General features: G+C 60.2%; 1 protein-coding gene across 2 annotated transcripts in view; it reads left to right on the top strand.

Moving 5' to 3' along the window:
• The window catches only part of VAV2 (vav guanine nucleotide exchange factor 2), a 170,666-nt gene that overhangs the window by 21,142 nt on the left and 135,287 nt on the right, over positions 1-14,237 (top strand). For both annotated transcript variants that reach the window (XM_088019240.1, XM_028093393.2), the window contains exon 2: positions 12,201-12,317. In XM_088019240.1, coding sequence (XP_087875366.1) covers positions 12,201-12,317 — 117 coding nt within the window. The remainder of the gene's footprint in view (positions 1-12,200; positions 12,318-14,237) is intronic.

Raw genomic sequence — 14,237 nt, 5'->3', positions numbered from 1 at the left:
TCCTCAGGCCCATCCACATCATGGCTGGTGTCAGGATTTCCTTCCTTTTTAAGGCTGAATAATACTCCACGGTGTGGCCGCACCACATTTTGTCCATTGTCCGTTGATGGCTGGGCGGCTTCCACCTCTGGCTGCAGTGAACCCGGCTGCGCACATGTCTCTTTGTCAGTTCTTTGGATAAATACCAGAGGTAGAATCGCTGGGTCCTACGATGATTCTGTTGTTAGTGTTTTCAGGAGCTGCTGCACCGCTTTGCACAGGAGCTCTTGCTCACGTGTGCGTTCCGTGTGGTCGGTAGTCGCCCTCCTAGCGGGTGTGTGTGGGGGGTCTCGTTCAAACCTCTGTTGAAGCTGCAGGACCCCTCCTTCCCCCTCTCCCGGAGGTCTGTCTTCCCGAGCCCCAGGGACTGCAGTCAGGCTCACCAGATGGGGAAACCAAGGCTTTGAGGGGGGCAGAGATTTGTCCACGGTCCCCAGCAAGCTGTGCACCAAATGGAGGTGCGTGTCCAGTGTCCTTCTGCCCTCACTGGCTGCCAGGGTGACCAAGACTGGGCAGGGGAGGAGATGAGGTCCTGATTCGGGAGAGTTCCCGTGCGCATTTTCCCCAGATGGAGAGCAGCATCTGCAGTTCCCTCCTGAGGTCACAGCCGGCCTCTCTGAGCCCGTGGGAGCCCGTGGGTAGGCAGCAGTCAGCGTGGGAACAGAAATCGGGAGAGAAGTGACTTCAGAAGGCACAGCTGAGATTTCACACGTAAAGGGCGTGCCTCGCGCAAGGGAGGCTGGGGAGTGGGGGCGGGTTGCCCGGCATTGGCATCAGGGGTCGGACCTGGCTTCTTCACAGAGGGGTGGCTCCCTGTGGGATCCCGACTGCCTGGGCCATAAATGACACGTGGCCTTTTGGGGCATGGATGAGTATTTGATTGAGTGAAGCCCCTGAAGAGACCGGGGCTCCTGACAGGTTGAGACCCCGCGGATGGGTGTTCCGAGAAGTGGGACCTCTGCCCCCCCGCTCAAGGGAGCCAGCATCTTCCTTGCAGACCAAGCCTGGGAGGCGTCCCTGGTCCCCCCCTGCCCTGCCGGTTCCCGGGGCTGGCAGAGCCTCCTGGGTTCCCGAGCAGTGCCCTTCTCTTCTCACCAAGCTCAACCGAGCATTTATGGTACGCAGTCAGCGGTCTCATGAAAAGGAACGGTATTTAAACACAGAAGGGACGTGTGTACCTCTTATCCCCCGCCTGCTTGGACTTCAAAATACATTTCCTTGAGTCCTTGTCCACCTGCAGACGCGCTTGTGCTGAGCTTTACTCGTCACGACACAGACGTGCTCGGCACACACGCCCCCTCGTGCACCCCACACGGAGGAGGTCCCACTCACGGTAGCTGTGGAGTGAACGAGGGAGGGGGGCACAGTGGGCTCTCAGCTGCCGCTACGGCCTGACCTCCCGCTCCCGCACAGGGGACGAGTCCCCCCTCCCCCTGCAGCCCTCTGGGGCCAGCGTCTGGCTTCACTGAGCACCTACTGCGTGCTGCTCCTGCTCTGGGTGCTTTGGATCCTTGCTGACATCTGGGGAGCGGTGGTTCTGGCAAGGCCTCCTGGCCCCTGCAAAGCGAGAGGCAGCCCGAGAAGGCCTCTCCCCAGCTTGGGTGCTGCATGGACGCTGCCCCTCTTGGGGCCTTGCTGGCTGGCTGGCTGGGTGGTCATCCCCCGGCCCCCATGGTGACGGAGCTGATTCAGCAGCCTTGACTGCGTACGGGGACAGATGGACGGACGGACAGATGTCAGCTGTGTGTGTGTGTGTCTGGGGGGAAGTGACAGCTCCTGGGGCTCCCACCTCCTCTCAGGAACCCCCGGGAGCTGTGGGATGACAACGGAACAGGACACTTGCCCCTTCTTGCGATGGTGTGTCCACCTGAGGAGGGATTCTCCACGAGCATCCGCACGCTGCTGAGGGATGCTCTCTGCTGCACTTCTGGAATGGTGGCGGAGGAGGGTGTCTTATGTCCTTTTGTGTCCCTGAGGTGATGGGGCCTTGAAGACGCCCTGTGTGAGGCATGGGGTTGCCACATGTGGGAGTCACTTGCGTGAGCAGGCTGTACTGGGTGAGTGAGAGGGAGTCTCAGCTGCCCCCAGGTGGGCTGCAGCCCCTGGGTGAGAGCGTGGCTTTCACAGAGTGGTGGGGGGACGGATAGTCTTGCTGGGGGTGGAAAACCACAGGCCTGCTCTGGTCCCCTCATTTTGGGGTGCTCGACTGGGCACTCTCTTACAGCAACATGGAGGCAGCCACTGGATGGGGGGCCTGGAGACCTTAGATGTGCCTTCAACCTGGAGCTAGGGTCACGGGGGCAGGGGTCCCTGGCGGGTGTGGCAAGGGGAAGGCTCAGATTTGAACCCCAGTCTCTCTGCCTGAAAGCTGGCTGAGTTTGCCTGAGCCCCACACCTCGATTCAGGGGTGTCTGGAGCTGGACCAGGCACCGTGATATTCAGAAGGAGGAGGCACATCCCTCCAGAGCCCTGAGTTAAAGCTGGGGGCCCAGTGTGCCAGGTGTAGGATGCACGGGCTCCCACCTGAATGGGGGCCACGGGGGACCTGTGGGTGACAGGACTCTCGCCTTAGTTTCTCATCAAAACCCACGTCATCCATCCATCCATCCATCCCGCATACCTTCGCTGAGGGCCTGTGGGTGCCACACGTGTTGTGGTGAGGTCATGGAGTGGTTCAGGGCATAAGGGCTGCTCTGCCCGGCGAGCGACCTGGGGCTGCCAGGAAAAATGACCACACTGGGGGTTTACAACAACACTCTGCCAACTCTGGAGCCCAGAGCTCTGAGATCAAGGTGTTAACCTGGGCCATGCTCCCCCGCCGAGGCGTGGGGTCCTCCCTGCCTCTCGCAGCTCCTGGTGGCCAAGGTGTCCTGGGCTCAGGGTGGCGTCTCTCCCATATTCCTGCTCTGTCGTCACACGGCTTCTCCTCTTCTTCCTGTGACTCTGCTGTGTATCTTATAAGGGACCCTTGCCGTTGGCTTTAGGGCCACCCCAGCCCAGGATGATCTCATCCTGAGATCCCTGATTACATCTGCTTAGACCCTTTTTCCAAATAAGATCACATTCACAGATTCTAGAGGTCAGGGCACACACATGTCTTTTTGGGGATCACCTTTCAACCTCCCCTACGCTTGGTAGATAACTTCCTCAAGCCTCAGTCTTCTCATCTGTAAAATGGCGATTGTGTCCGTGCTTCACTGATCATGTTAACGTCAGCAGGACTGGTCAGCCTAAAGGCCTGAGCGTGCTCCCTGATTCGGGGAACGTGGCTCGCCCCTGGTGGTGGCTGCTGTGGGTATCGCCCCATTTGACAGGGAAGGAAACCAAGGCGCGGAGAGGTGGAGTGGTGGTCCCCATGTCCAGGCTGGGCTCCTGGCCTGGACTTCATGGAGCACACTGACTCTGGTGGGGAGGAGGTGAGGCTGCCCCCTCTCCCCCATGACTGGGGCTTTGTGGACATCCCACAGAGCAGAGGAGGGGTGTTCCAGGGGGTGCACCCGGCCAGCCCCATAGGGGGGAGGGGTCTCTCGCAAGGAAGAGGTCACTCAGAGCCCCCTCCCTCTGCATGCTGACTTTCCCCAGGTGCTCACTCTGCCCAAGCCCCAGGGACTGCAGTCAGGCTCACCAAATGGGGTGTCAACCTGCCAAGGGAAGGGTTGACTGTGGGGCAACTTGTCTGGGACAGGTTTGGACACTTGGCTGCACACACGGCTGGCGAAGGGCCTCCTGCTGTGGAGGCCGCGGCTCCCACCTCGCCATCTGCCTTTGGTTCAGAGCATGGAAGAAGCTTCTTGCCGCCCTCTTGTTTCGGAATCTCTCTGGTGCTTTGGTATTATTTTCCCTCAATATTTGCAGCCCAGCAGGGAGGGGTAGTAAGGAGATGTGCGCAATCAGACGGGAGCGCCATAATCTGGTGTGTGCTGCCCACTCGGGGATGCATTTGGCTTTAATTTCAGCAGGCAACAGGAAAACAAAGGTAGCCGAACGTGTTCTGCTTGGATCTCTCCGGAATCGGATTACCCAAATTGCAGTGGAGAGAGGAGTCTGCTCTGAGGTTGACCTCCGAGGCCGCTTTTCTGGGAGGAAGAAGTGGTGGAGAAAATGAGTTGGCCGGGTCAGGGGCGACGTCACAGGAGGCTTGTGAGCCGGTGTTAGTGGTCTGTGCTGGGCTGTGGGAGACACGAGAGGGGCCGTGGATCCCGGGGTTGGGGAGGACGCGGGGGGGGGGGGGCGCCGCGCCAGGCAGTGGCCGAGTGCTGATCTCCCTGAGCCATGCCTGCCCAGAGCAGCCGGGCAGCGGGAGAGTGGGATTTGAACCCTCTAGTGTTCAGAAGCCTGCTCAGGGAAGATGGTTGGCTGTGCAGGGAAATCCTAGAAAAGCAATTTCCTGCTGGCTTTGTAGAAAACCTTTGGTTTGACCCTGACCTTGAAGTCTCGACAACGCGGGCCACGCTTTATCCCTCGGGCTCACGCAGCCATTCGGCGGAGTGGCGGGTCTTTTGAGGACTACTGGGAACAATTTCCATCCAGGTATTGGACGGAACTCCCAGATTCTCTTCTCGGACAGCTGTGGTTTCTACAAGGGTCCCTGCTGCTCTCCTGTCCATGTCCTTGAGCCTGGGACCTCGGGGCAGGGTCTGGCATACAGTAGGCGCCTATTAAGTGTCTGCTGACTGGGTTGAATGGGCGTGAGCTGCCTACCTGCTCTACTCGGGCTTCCAAGCCGGTACTTTTCCAGAATTGCTCTCCTTGGTGAGTTTCTCCCCAGGCGTTGAGGAGGAAGTACTTTAAGGTCAGGACAGAGATTAATTGTCTGTAGCCGTCACTAGCTCAGCACAGCCTGGCTTTGCTCGCCATCTGCGTGCATCCTCCTGCTGGATAGCTCGACTTCCTCACCTGTCAGAACCTGCTGCCCACGCACGGCTCAGGGACTACAGACAGACAGACAGACAGACTGGCAGGGCAGTTGGCGGGGAGCCCGGCACACTGGGTTTCGGGGCCTTGGTTCGTGCTGGTGCTTGCTGGGAGCCGGAGGTCCCCGAAGCCAGGAGAGTGCAGGAATCAGCCCTGACAGAAGCCAGGAGGGAAGTCCCCCGCTCCTACCCCCCCAACCCCCCGCCCCCCTCGAGGCTGGACCAGACCACCTGGGTTAGGCCCGGACCCTCCCCTGGCCACCTGTTGGAGTGGGTGGTCCTCGTGCCGTGTTTCCACTGTAAAACGGGGATACGAGACAGCTCGGGAACTGTGTTGAGAAGTGAGCCTGCAGGGCTCAGGGCAGTGCCTGGCGTGGGCCCTGCGGATATTCGTTGCTGGACAGAGTGAAAATGCCCCCTGACGATGTCTCAGCGAATCTGAGCATGAGAGACTTAACATGCTGGATGCCTTCGCCACGTGGGGAAGCGAAAGACATTGCAGCCTTGTATCCTTTCTGTCGCTCCGTTTGGCAGGTGGTGGGCACGGTGCCGCCAAGCTGGACGCGGCCTGCCCTTGACCTGGGCGAGGCTGGCCTCCGGCAGACTGCCTCCGCATAAAGGCAGCGCCGCCCTCCGCTCCCAGAGGGGAGCCTGGCCCTGCGTCCAGGTGGCCCGCGTTCCATCAGCCCGCCGGTGCCGGGGCTCCCGGTGCGCGTGCGGCAGAGGAAGTGGTCTGAGTGCAGGAAGAGCTCCTGTTCAGTCGAGCCCCCGACACTGCACAGTAAGCCCCAGCCTGGCCTGCGCTTTCCCTGCCTGGAGCAGGGGAGGAGGTGCAGCGCCCCTGGCGACAGGCTCGGCAGCGTGGGCCCTGTACGGGCGAGGGAAGCCCCTCGGTGTTGATGCTGACCATCTGTGGTTGTGGAGTTCCGGTCCCTGGTCTGACCTCCTGAGCTGCAGTGTCCTCATCTGAAGTGGGTGATAAAGGACCCGCATTCCCCGAGTTGTTGGCACGGTGAGTGGGTGGACCCTAGTGGCTGTGCAGAGGGGCCCATGGGTGGTACTGACGTTTGCAAGAGAAAGTGGACATGCCAATCCCAGATTCCACCTGCCCGCTTGTTTCCGGGAGTCGCTTCGGGAAGTGAGGGCCTCCCCCGAGCAGTGACATCGGCTCATGGGGTCTCCCGATGCCTCTAAAGCCTTTGTGGGTCACGGCTGCTTTGGAGCGTTGACCCTTGGGACACCCGAGCATGCTTCATAGACACTCCCTCTTTTCCTCATTCACGAGGTACTGAGCCTCCCTCTTGTCCCAGGTGTTTGGGACCCGGGGGAGAAGTTTGTCGCCGTTTCGATCCCATGGAGTGTCTGGCTGGCCTGTCACCTGTTTATTTACCCGCAGGGCCCCAAGTGGGAAAGATCCGTTCCAGCACGCTACATCTGTTAAATAATAACGAAGCCATTTTAAAAGGTTTTTGGAATGAGCAGGGCATAAATAAAACAAGAAGTTAATTCATTTTCCCGTTTTTGTTGCTCAAAGGTGTGTCAGCTGCCAGTCAGAGCATCTGATCCGAGGCACAGCCCGGGCGGTCAGCGTCACTCCAGTGGGGCGGCATGCGGTTTGTCATGAGGGAGTGCAGTTTTATGCCACTTGAGACATTTTAGGAACACTCCGCTGTGTCCGTGGAAATTCGAATACGGAGGACTCCCCTCCCCCCACCACCTCTCTCAGAAAGGCAGAGGTTGTAAAAGGCAATCCTGTTGTGTGGGTGGCTGGGAAGCTGATACGCCCCGTCTCCCTCCAGCTCCCGCGGGGGCTGTGGTGTCCGTGGGTCTCTCTTGAGCGGGGGGCATGGGGAAGGTGCCGTTCATCTCCCTGGGCTCGTTGGGTTGGGTGTGAGCAGCCAGCCTCAGACACACCATCTCCCGGAGGCCTTTGGCCGGCCTCTGTCTCTCTCTCCCTGTCTTTGGGCAGCAGGGTTGAGGGGTGAGGCTGCTAGTGAGAAACCAGCAGAGGTGTGGACGAAGGGCCCAGGTCCGCCTGGGGTGTGGGCACTCCCCAGCTCTCCAGCTGACTGTGGCTCGGAGGGAGATTGGCCCCGAGTGCCGATCCCAGGGCCCCATCCCCTGGTTCCACCATTCCAGGGCACGACATCACAGGGAGGCTCTGGGAACAGGGACTTTGGGATGTGCTGGGGGAGATGGCCCAGGGTCAGCTGACACTTTCTAAAGTAGTCATCTTGAGGGAGGGGCCCAGCATCTTAGAACTCGGGGGGCAGGGTTTTCTTTCTGCATTTTACAGATGGTGAGATGGGCATGGAGAGGGCAGGTGGGCGTGGACCTGGAGCACCCAGGCCAGGCCTCTCCCCACCAGACGTGCCCGCTTCGGGTCTGCAGCTGAGCCTCTCCGCCCTGCCGCAGGGCGAGCTGGGGCCCCAGGACTGGGAAGGCTGGGGATGCCAGCCGGGGGCAGTTTCATGTCAGGGGCAGTTTACAGGGGCCAGGGGAAGGTCAGGGGCATCCAGGGAGCCCAGCCTGGGGCTTTCCCTGTGGGGCCCCCCCTTAGCTGGGCATCGCTGCGGGGCGCAGCAGGCCCCTGGCTTCCTGACCCAGCTGGCGAGGCGGCCAAGGGACTTCCCTGGGGCAGGCCCTGTAAGAGGAGGTGAGGGGACACCCTGAGAGGTCCTCCTCCTCCTCACCAGTTCTCCAGGCCTCACTTTGTCTGTCTGCAGGATGGGGCAGTCACGTTCCATGCCTCACAGGGCCGCTGCAGGTTTGGGTGGGTTTGTGTGCGGGAGCACATCAGCATGCTGCAGGCCCCCCTGTTACCTCCCTCTGTTGATGCTTCACTCAGACCGCACATCCCCAGAGGAGGCCTGCTAACCAAGTGGCTTTGCCTCGCTCGCTCAACCTCAGTTTCCCCCTTTGCACCTCCCTGTCAGTACTGAAGTACATGAGCAGCCCCTGAGGGGACAGAGCAGAGCCCCTGGCCCTGGGCGTGTGTGGTGGATGCCGGGTGGATGTGAGTTCTGGGGGCAGGGTGTCTGATTTTCCACTCTAGCTCGCCCACGAGGGGCCACAGGAGAGGGCACGGAGGTCTGAAGGCTGTCCTGTCCGGTGGCCAGGCCGTCCAGTTCTCCTCCACGTCTCCATGTGGGGCAGGCAGTGTCTTCCCAATCTTAAGTCGGTTTCGGTGCCACCAAAGAGCAGTGGCCGTGTGGGGCCAGGAAGCCTGCCCCCGAGGGTGCTCTGGGGCCTCATGGCTCAGAGGTGGGGTCTTGGCTCCCAGGGCTGGCCCTGCCTCTCACGTCTGGGATCCCCGTGCTGGGACAGGCCTTTTGATGGCGAATGACAGATGACAGTGGACGGCAGGCCCTGCGAGGCTGGTGGGGGGCAGCTGGGCACAGAGCCTATGTGTTCTTGCTAATCTGATTTCAGCCTGATGAGTGGGCGGGATGGGGGGGGTCAGGAGTCCACTGCACGGGCAGTCCATCTTTTGGTGCAGTGGCTAGGGCCCTCCCTGTGGGCTGGGGCTGGGGGAGCAGCGGGTGGGTGGTGCCCTGAACAAACACAGTGGGGGCCTACTCCACTCTGGGCCGCTTGTCGCTTGTCAGGGGGCCAGTTTTCCGGGGACAGACCCTTATTGTGGCCACTTAGCTGGACTTCTGGTGCTGAGCGTTCGTCTCTAGATGCTGGTGAAGCTGTAACTGTCCCTCATAGAGGGCCTGGGGGTGCCGAGCAAAGAGATGAAGGCCACTCGCCCCTACGGCCACAGGGACACGGCCCATGGCCTGGCCTTCTCTGGCCACAGGACAAAGATGGGCAGCTTCCAGGCTGGCACTGGCCACTGTCTGGACCCTCCCTCGCCTGCTGTCCCCAGCCTGTGGCTGGGATGTGCCCCCGGCATCCTCTCCTCATCTTGCCCTTGGGAGTCTCTCTCCCAGAGTCGAAGTCGTCCCTGCTGTGAGCGAGGGACCGTGAGCCTCTGACCGGCCAGGCCTCGGCCCCATGCCCTCCTGAGCCCAGGGGTGGTGGCAAGGGAGAGGCCGGCGGTCAGGCGAGTGGACGCGAGCAGCAGAAACAGCAGGCCTGCGCTCCCCGCTGCGTGGAAAGAGGAAGGGGCCAGGAGTCCGGACACAGGGCCAGCCCTTCCTTGCTCTGCCCCTCTCCGTGTCTGGCCACTCCCCTAATTGTACAGCGGTGCGGCGGGTGGAGTGCCCGTGAATCTCATCACTCAGAGCAGGCCACCTGTGAGAGGGCAAGGGACACTGGTGCTAAGCGCAGCGGACAGTAGGAGTGGCCTGGGACGCGCGACACCTGTCCTCTCAAAGGACCTTCACTGTTCCACGCCAGATGTGGGTTCCAGTCTTGGCTCCACCCCCTTCTGCTGGGAAGCCTGAATTTCCTCTCCTGAGAAATGGGCTGAATGATTGGAGGGTGGGGAGTAAAGGCATCCTGTGGCAGAGCGGCAGAGCCGGCCGGGTGCTCGGGACGCTCTCCGTGAAGGATGCCGCCTGCTCTCGCTGTGGGGCCCGGTTCCGCCCGGTCCCTCTCCCCGGGGTCTGAACCTGTCTGTGTGCTGCAGTTTTCCCAGGGCCAGCCTTTCTTGGCCGTGAGCTGCGCAGGGCTTGGTCCTGGAAGGTTGGGGCCCCCGCGGCTGCCGTGGGGAGGGGCCAGGCAGGCAGACGCTGTGCCCGCAGGGCAAGGGGCGCCTGCTCGTCCTGAGCCTCGAAAGGAAGCCTGGCCTCGCCGGCTGCGATTATGGTCAGGAGCCGTGTAATTAACTCTAAAAATGGGAGGCTGAGGAGGACGTAACATGGATGCTCAGTGGAAATTGGAGCCAGGCGATGCTCAGGCAGCCGTGGAGCTGGGCTGAGGCTGCAGGGTGGGCGGGACGGTCTGAGACCAGCAGGGACCCGGGGGGGGGGGGTGCAGGCTGGGGTGGCCTGTTGCTGCCCACAGACTGGGGGGCTTAAAACAGAGGAAGCGTATCCTCACGTTTCCAGAGGCTGGATGCTCGGTGAAGGGGTGTGCCGGGCTCTCTCTCTGGGCCCCTCCCCTCTTCCGGTGGTTTGCTGGCCATCGCTGGCCTTCTTCGGTGCACGGGAGTGCCCCCGGATCTCTGCCCCCACCAGCACATGGCCTTCCTGTTGGGTCTCTTTTTCCGTTGCTCTTTTTTTAGTTAACTTTTAATGCAGTAAAATCAGGATACACGACATTTACTTTTTTGTGGGGGAGGGGCAGAGGGAGAGAGAGAATCTCAAGCAGACTCCCCACTGAACGTGGAGCCTGATGTGGGCCTTGATCCCCCAACCCTGAGAGCATGACCCTGAGCTAATGCCAGGAGTCGGCCGCTTAACCCACTGTACCACCCAGGGGCCCCCAAAATTTACCAGCACTAAGCATTTTTAATACACGTACAATCCGGTAGCATTAGGTGCCTTCACGGTGTTAGGTCACGATCACCTCTGTCACTTCTAGAACTTGTTCATCGTCCCAAACTGAAGCCGTCCCCAGGAGACACAGACTCCCCAGCCTCCCCTGCCGGCACCACTGTTCTGCCTGTCTCTGTGAGTTCAGCCTCGTGTAAGTGGGCTCCTACCGTGTCTGTCCTTCTGTGTCCATATGACCCAGAAGCTTCAGGTCACAGAGGACAAGACTGAGGAGCATTTGAGGCCCAAACCGGCAGCCGTAGTTATTCAATTTAAGGTAATTAGAATACAATTGACAATGTAGTGTTTCGGTTGGACTAGCCTCATCTCCAGCGCTCGGTGAGCACATGGGTCTTGTGACTACCCAGCTGGACAGCAGGTGCACAGAATGCATCCATCCTTCCGGAAAGTTCTGTGGGGGCATACAGTTGTAGGCTCATGGAGATGAAAGAGAAATGACAAGAAACATCATTGGACCTGGGGCCAGAATGTGCTTTGCTGTCAGGACGTTGTGGTTGTCCTTTGTTGAGGAAACGTGAGGAAGTACCATCTGTAGACAAGGACGTGTGGGATCCACGTTGATTTGCTGATGTGGGTGCTCTGAGTGTGGAAGGGGAAGTCTTTGTTCTTAGGTGCACTCAGATGTTTGGGGGGGCAGGGGGTTCGCATCCGCGGTTTGCTCTTGCTCGTTCAGAAAACACCGTATGCACACAAAGCCAGTGAGTCTGTGTCGGCCGTGACCGGGGACCAGCCGTGGCCGGGTTGGAAGGAGCGGCCCAGCCCAGCTCCGGGGCGGGGGTTGGGCACGGCCCGCGGGGGGGCACACGGGCAGGTGAGATGCCGCTCGGTTTATGCCGGGCCTGCCGTAGCTTGTGATTGCGGCCTTCCCTTCGTCTCTGTCCCTGCGTTTGCATTTTCAGTGGGTGGCACACACTCTGCTTCTCTTGCTGTCCAGCCCTGGGCCCTTAGGGAGTTGTTGTTGATGAGGACCCCCGCACCATGCATGCCACTGTCCTTGCCTCAGGGGACGCCCTTGCCAGCTGGACTGGTGGGCCGATGCTCCCATGCCCAAGCGCTCACGATTCCGTCCGGGTACACAACCCAGTGAGATGTCCGGTTGGAAAGCTGGCCTCAGGAGCTGAAGCCACTGTCCCTGGTCCTGCAAGTGGGAATCAGCAGACAAGCTTCGAACCTGGGGCCGAGCCACTCCAAATCCTGCTCTCCAGGCCACCTGGCCTGCTGCCCCCGTGCCTTCCTTACCGGGTCCTTCTCCATGGGGACTGCCGCCGGCGATCCCCTTCAGCTCCCAACCCCAAACCTCCCGCCCCAGTTGCTTTGCCACGCACAGTGCGGGTGGGAGCCCAGAGGTGGGGTTGCTGGGTGGAGGAGGCGCCCTGCCTGCGGGTCTGGGAACTCTAGCCCTGGTGCGTCCCCTAGGCTCCCGCCGTGACTGGTGTGTGCCATTCCCGGCGTCCTCCACGGACAGGACAGCTTCCACGAGGGCAGGTCTGTGCCGGGGAAGGCGGTGAGTGTGTGCATGCAAGTGTGCCTGCGTGTGTTCGTGCTCTGTTTTTGCTGACTCAAGACCAGCATATTTCCGGTCACGATCATCTGCGCTGGATCCTCTGGGCGGGGCGCAGGACAAAGGGTCATGAGTGGCCAAGGTGAGCCGGGGGTGTTGGTGGCGTCTGGACCAGCGGGCCGGCGGGGCTGAGGCTTCCCAGGGCCGGAGTGCGCGTCTCTGCCGGCAGCCGGAAGCCAGAGTTTGCTGCGGTGACTTATAGACCCTACAGGCTCAGCGTTCTTCTCTTCTCTTCTCTAGTTCCTGTGCTTGAAGAACATCCGCACCTTCCTTAAAGTCTGCCATGATAAATTTGGACTGAGAAACAGTGAGCTGTTTGACCCCTTTGACCTCTTCGACGTCCGAGACTTTGGGAAGGTGAGTGGTCTTCTCCAGTGTCCGGGCGCAGTGGCCGAGCGCCGGCTCAGTGCGGGGTGGGGTTGGGGGGGCTGGACGGGACAGGCCTGGCCCCTCCAACACGGCGCTGTGAGGGCCTTCCCACCCCTGCGTCCTGCACGGGCAGGCTGGGGTGGGGACCATTATATCTTCTGATGGATGGTGGCTGAGGGTGTGAAGGAAGAGCTGGTTCTGTGCTGCCTGCAACCCGGGGGGGTCCCCAGTCTCCGTGCACTCTCCAAGGATGGCACCACGCCCCCGCTTCCCCCCCCCCCGCCCCGCCCGGGGCTGTTGGCATAGCCTCGGCCAGACAGCCGCTTCCCGGAGTGCCCGAGGAGCTCATTTCCACCTGCTGATGGGAAACATCAGAAGATATTTATTGCTTAATTTATTGGAGAAGCATTATCGGGGACTGGGTGTTTGAGGAAATGTGCTGTGAATACATGATTTATGAAATGCAGGGAGACTTCTGTATTTGCTTTTGCAAGTGCGGAGAAGTCCATTCCAGCGCTAGGATTACCATCAGTAGCCAGGACTTCCCCATGAGCCACCTGGCCCGATGGGACTTTCCCTGGGTTCTGGAATTCGCTAGAAAGGAGATTCAGGGACCCCCCTCAAGAGCCCACCCCTGTGCGATCGCCACTTCTTACCAGTTTCTGTTTCCCCTGGAAAGGCTCACTCGAGTCCTGCTGCTGGGGTACCCCTGCCTGGGGCCCCAGGCCGCCCTGCTTCCCTGTGCCCGGGGCACGTGTGCTGGGGCAGGAGTGCCGAGGGTGGGATGGGGTCGTGCTGGTGTCCTTTCCCGTCAGTGGGCTTCTCAGTTCCCCGGGGTTGCTTTCAGAGGGTTGGAGCTCCTCTCCTGTTCCTGTTCCTCCTTGTGCACGGCAGTGCCCTGGGCAGGGAATGCACGCACACACGTACATATATACTCACGCACAGAACTGCTATTTACAGTAACCGTGTAGAGAAAAAGGGTACACCCTGGCCAAATTTATTTCTTGGCCGGCGGTTAAAATGCAGATGATCCAGTCTATAATTTCATTTTAGTTTTGATTTGCTACCGCTGAATGCAATGATGTAAATAAGACGTACATAAATTTAGGTAAAACTCTCATTGTACGACCCACCAACTGTGTGGTCACGCAGTTTGCAAGGGGGTGCCCCTCGTGCTCATCAGAGGTTCCAGTGAGGCGGCTTGGCTCCAGGGTGATGTCCCAGCTGTGTGCAGAAGGGCTGCGTGGAGGCTGTGCTGGAGCTGGCCTCTGGTCTGCCCACATCGAATTGGTGATGCCTTGCCATGCCGTGGCCTCTGCTGTGGAAGGCAGGAGTGGGCAGTGGATTTGGACCAGGAGTCGCGGTGGAGCCTTGCCGGGTGACGCCTCGGACCTGGTCGCTGAGCTGCGTGCAGGGACGTCAGTTCATGGCTTGCACTGAGGACCCTTGGCTCCGGGAAGGGCAGGGCTCGGGGAGAGCTCCCCCCATCCTGCCTCTGCTCTCCACGTTGTGACCCTTGAGTCAGACTCCTTGAAAATCTGGCCCTGCTAACTGGCTGGATGACTTGGCAGGTGACCCGGTGCCTCTGACCTCTGTTTGCCTGGCTGTGGGAGGTGGCGAGGCGTCCAGCCCCTCAGTAGGTACTCCTGAAATGCCGAGCATTTGTCGCTGTCCCCCCGCCCTAGGTTTGGCCAAAACGGAACTAGACCCTTGTAGATCTGTGGCCTCTGATTTTTTTCCCTCTATTATTTCACTCATAAGCTGCACCTTTGGAAGACCGAACCAGAGAGCTAAGCACATGGACTGCGGACCCTTGCAGGCTGCGTTCGAGTCCAGCGAGCAGCCATGCCCAAGTGACTGGCTCAGTTTCTCCAAATCCTACTTGTAAAGTGGTGGTAAGAACACCAC

This window comes from Eumetopias jubatus, unplaced genomic scaffold (assembly GCF_037043125.1).
Source record: "Eumetopias jubatus isolate StellerSeaLion01/CBP00866 unplaced genomic scaffold, mEumJub1_p1.0 scaffold_15, whole genome shotgun sequence".
Lineage (NCBI taxonomy): Eukaryota > Metazoa > Chordata > Mammalia > Carnivora > Otariidae > Eumetopias > Eumetopias jubatus.
The sequence above is the reverse complement of the archived record's forward strand: the minus strand, read 5'-3'. Positions and strand labels throughout refer to the sequence as shown.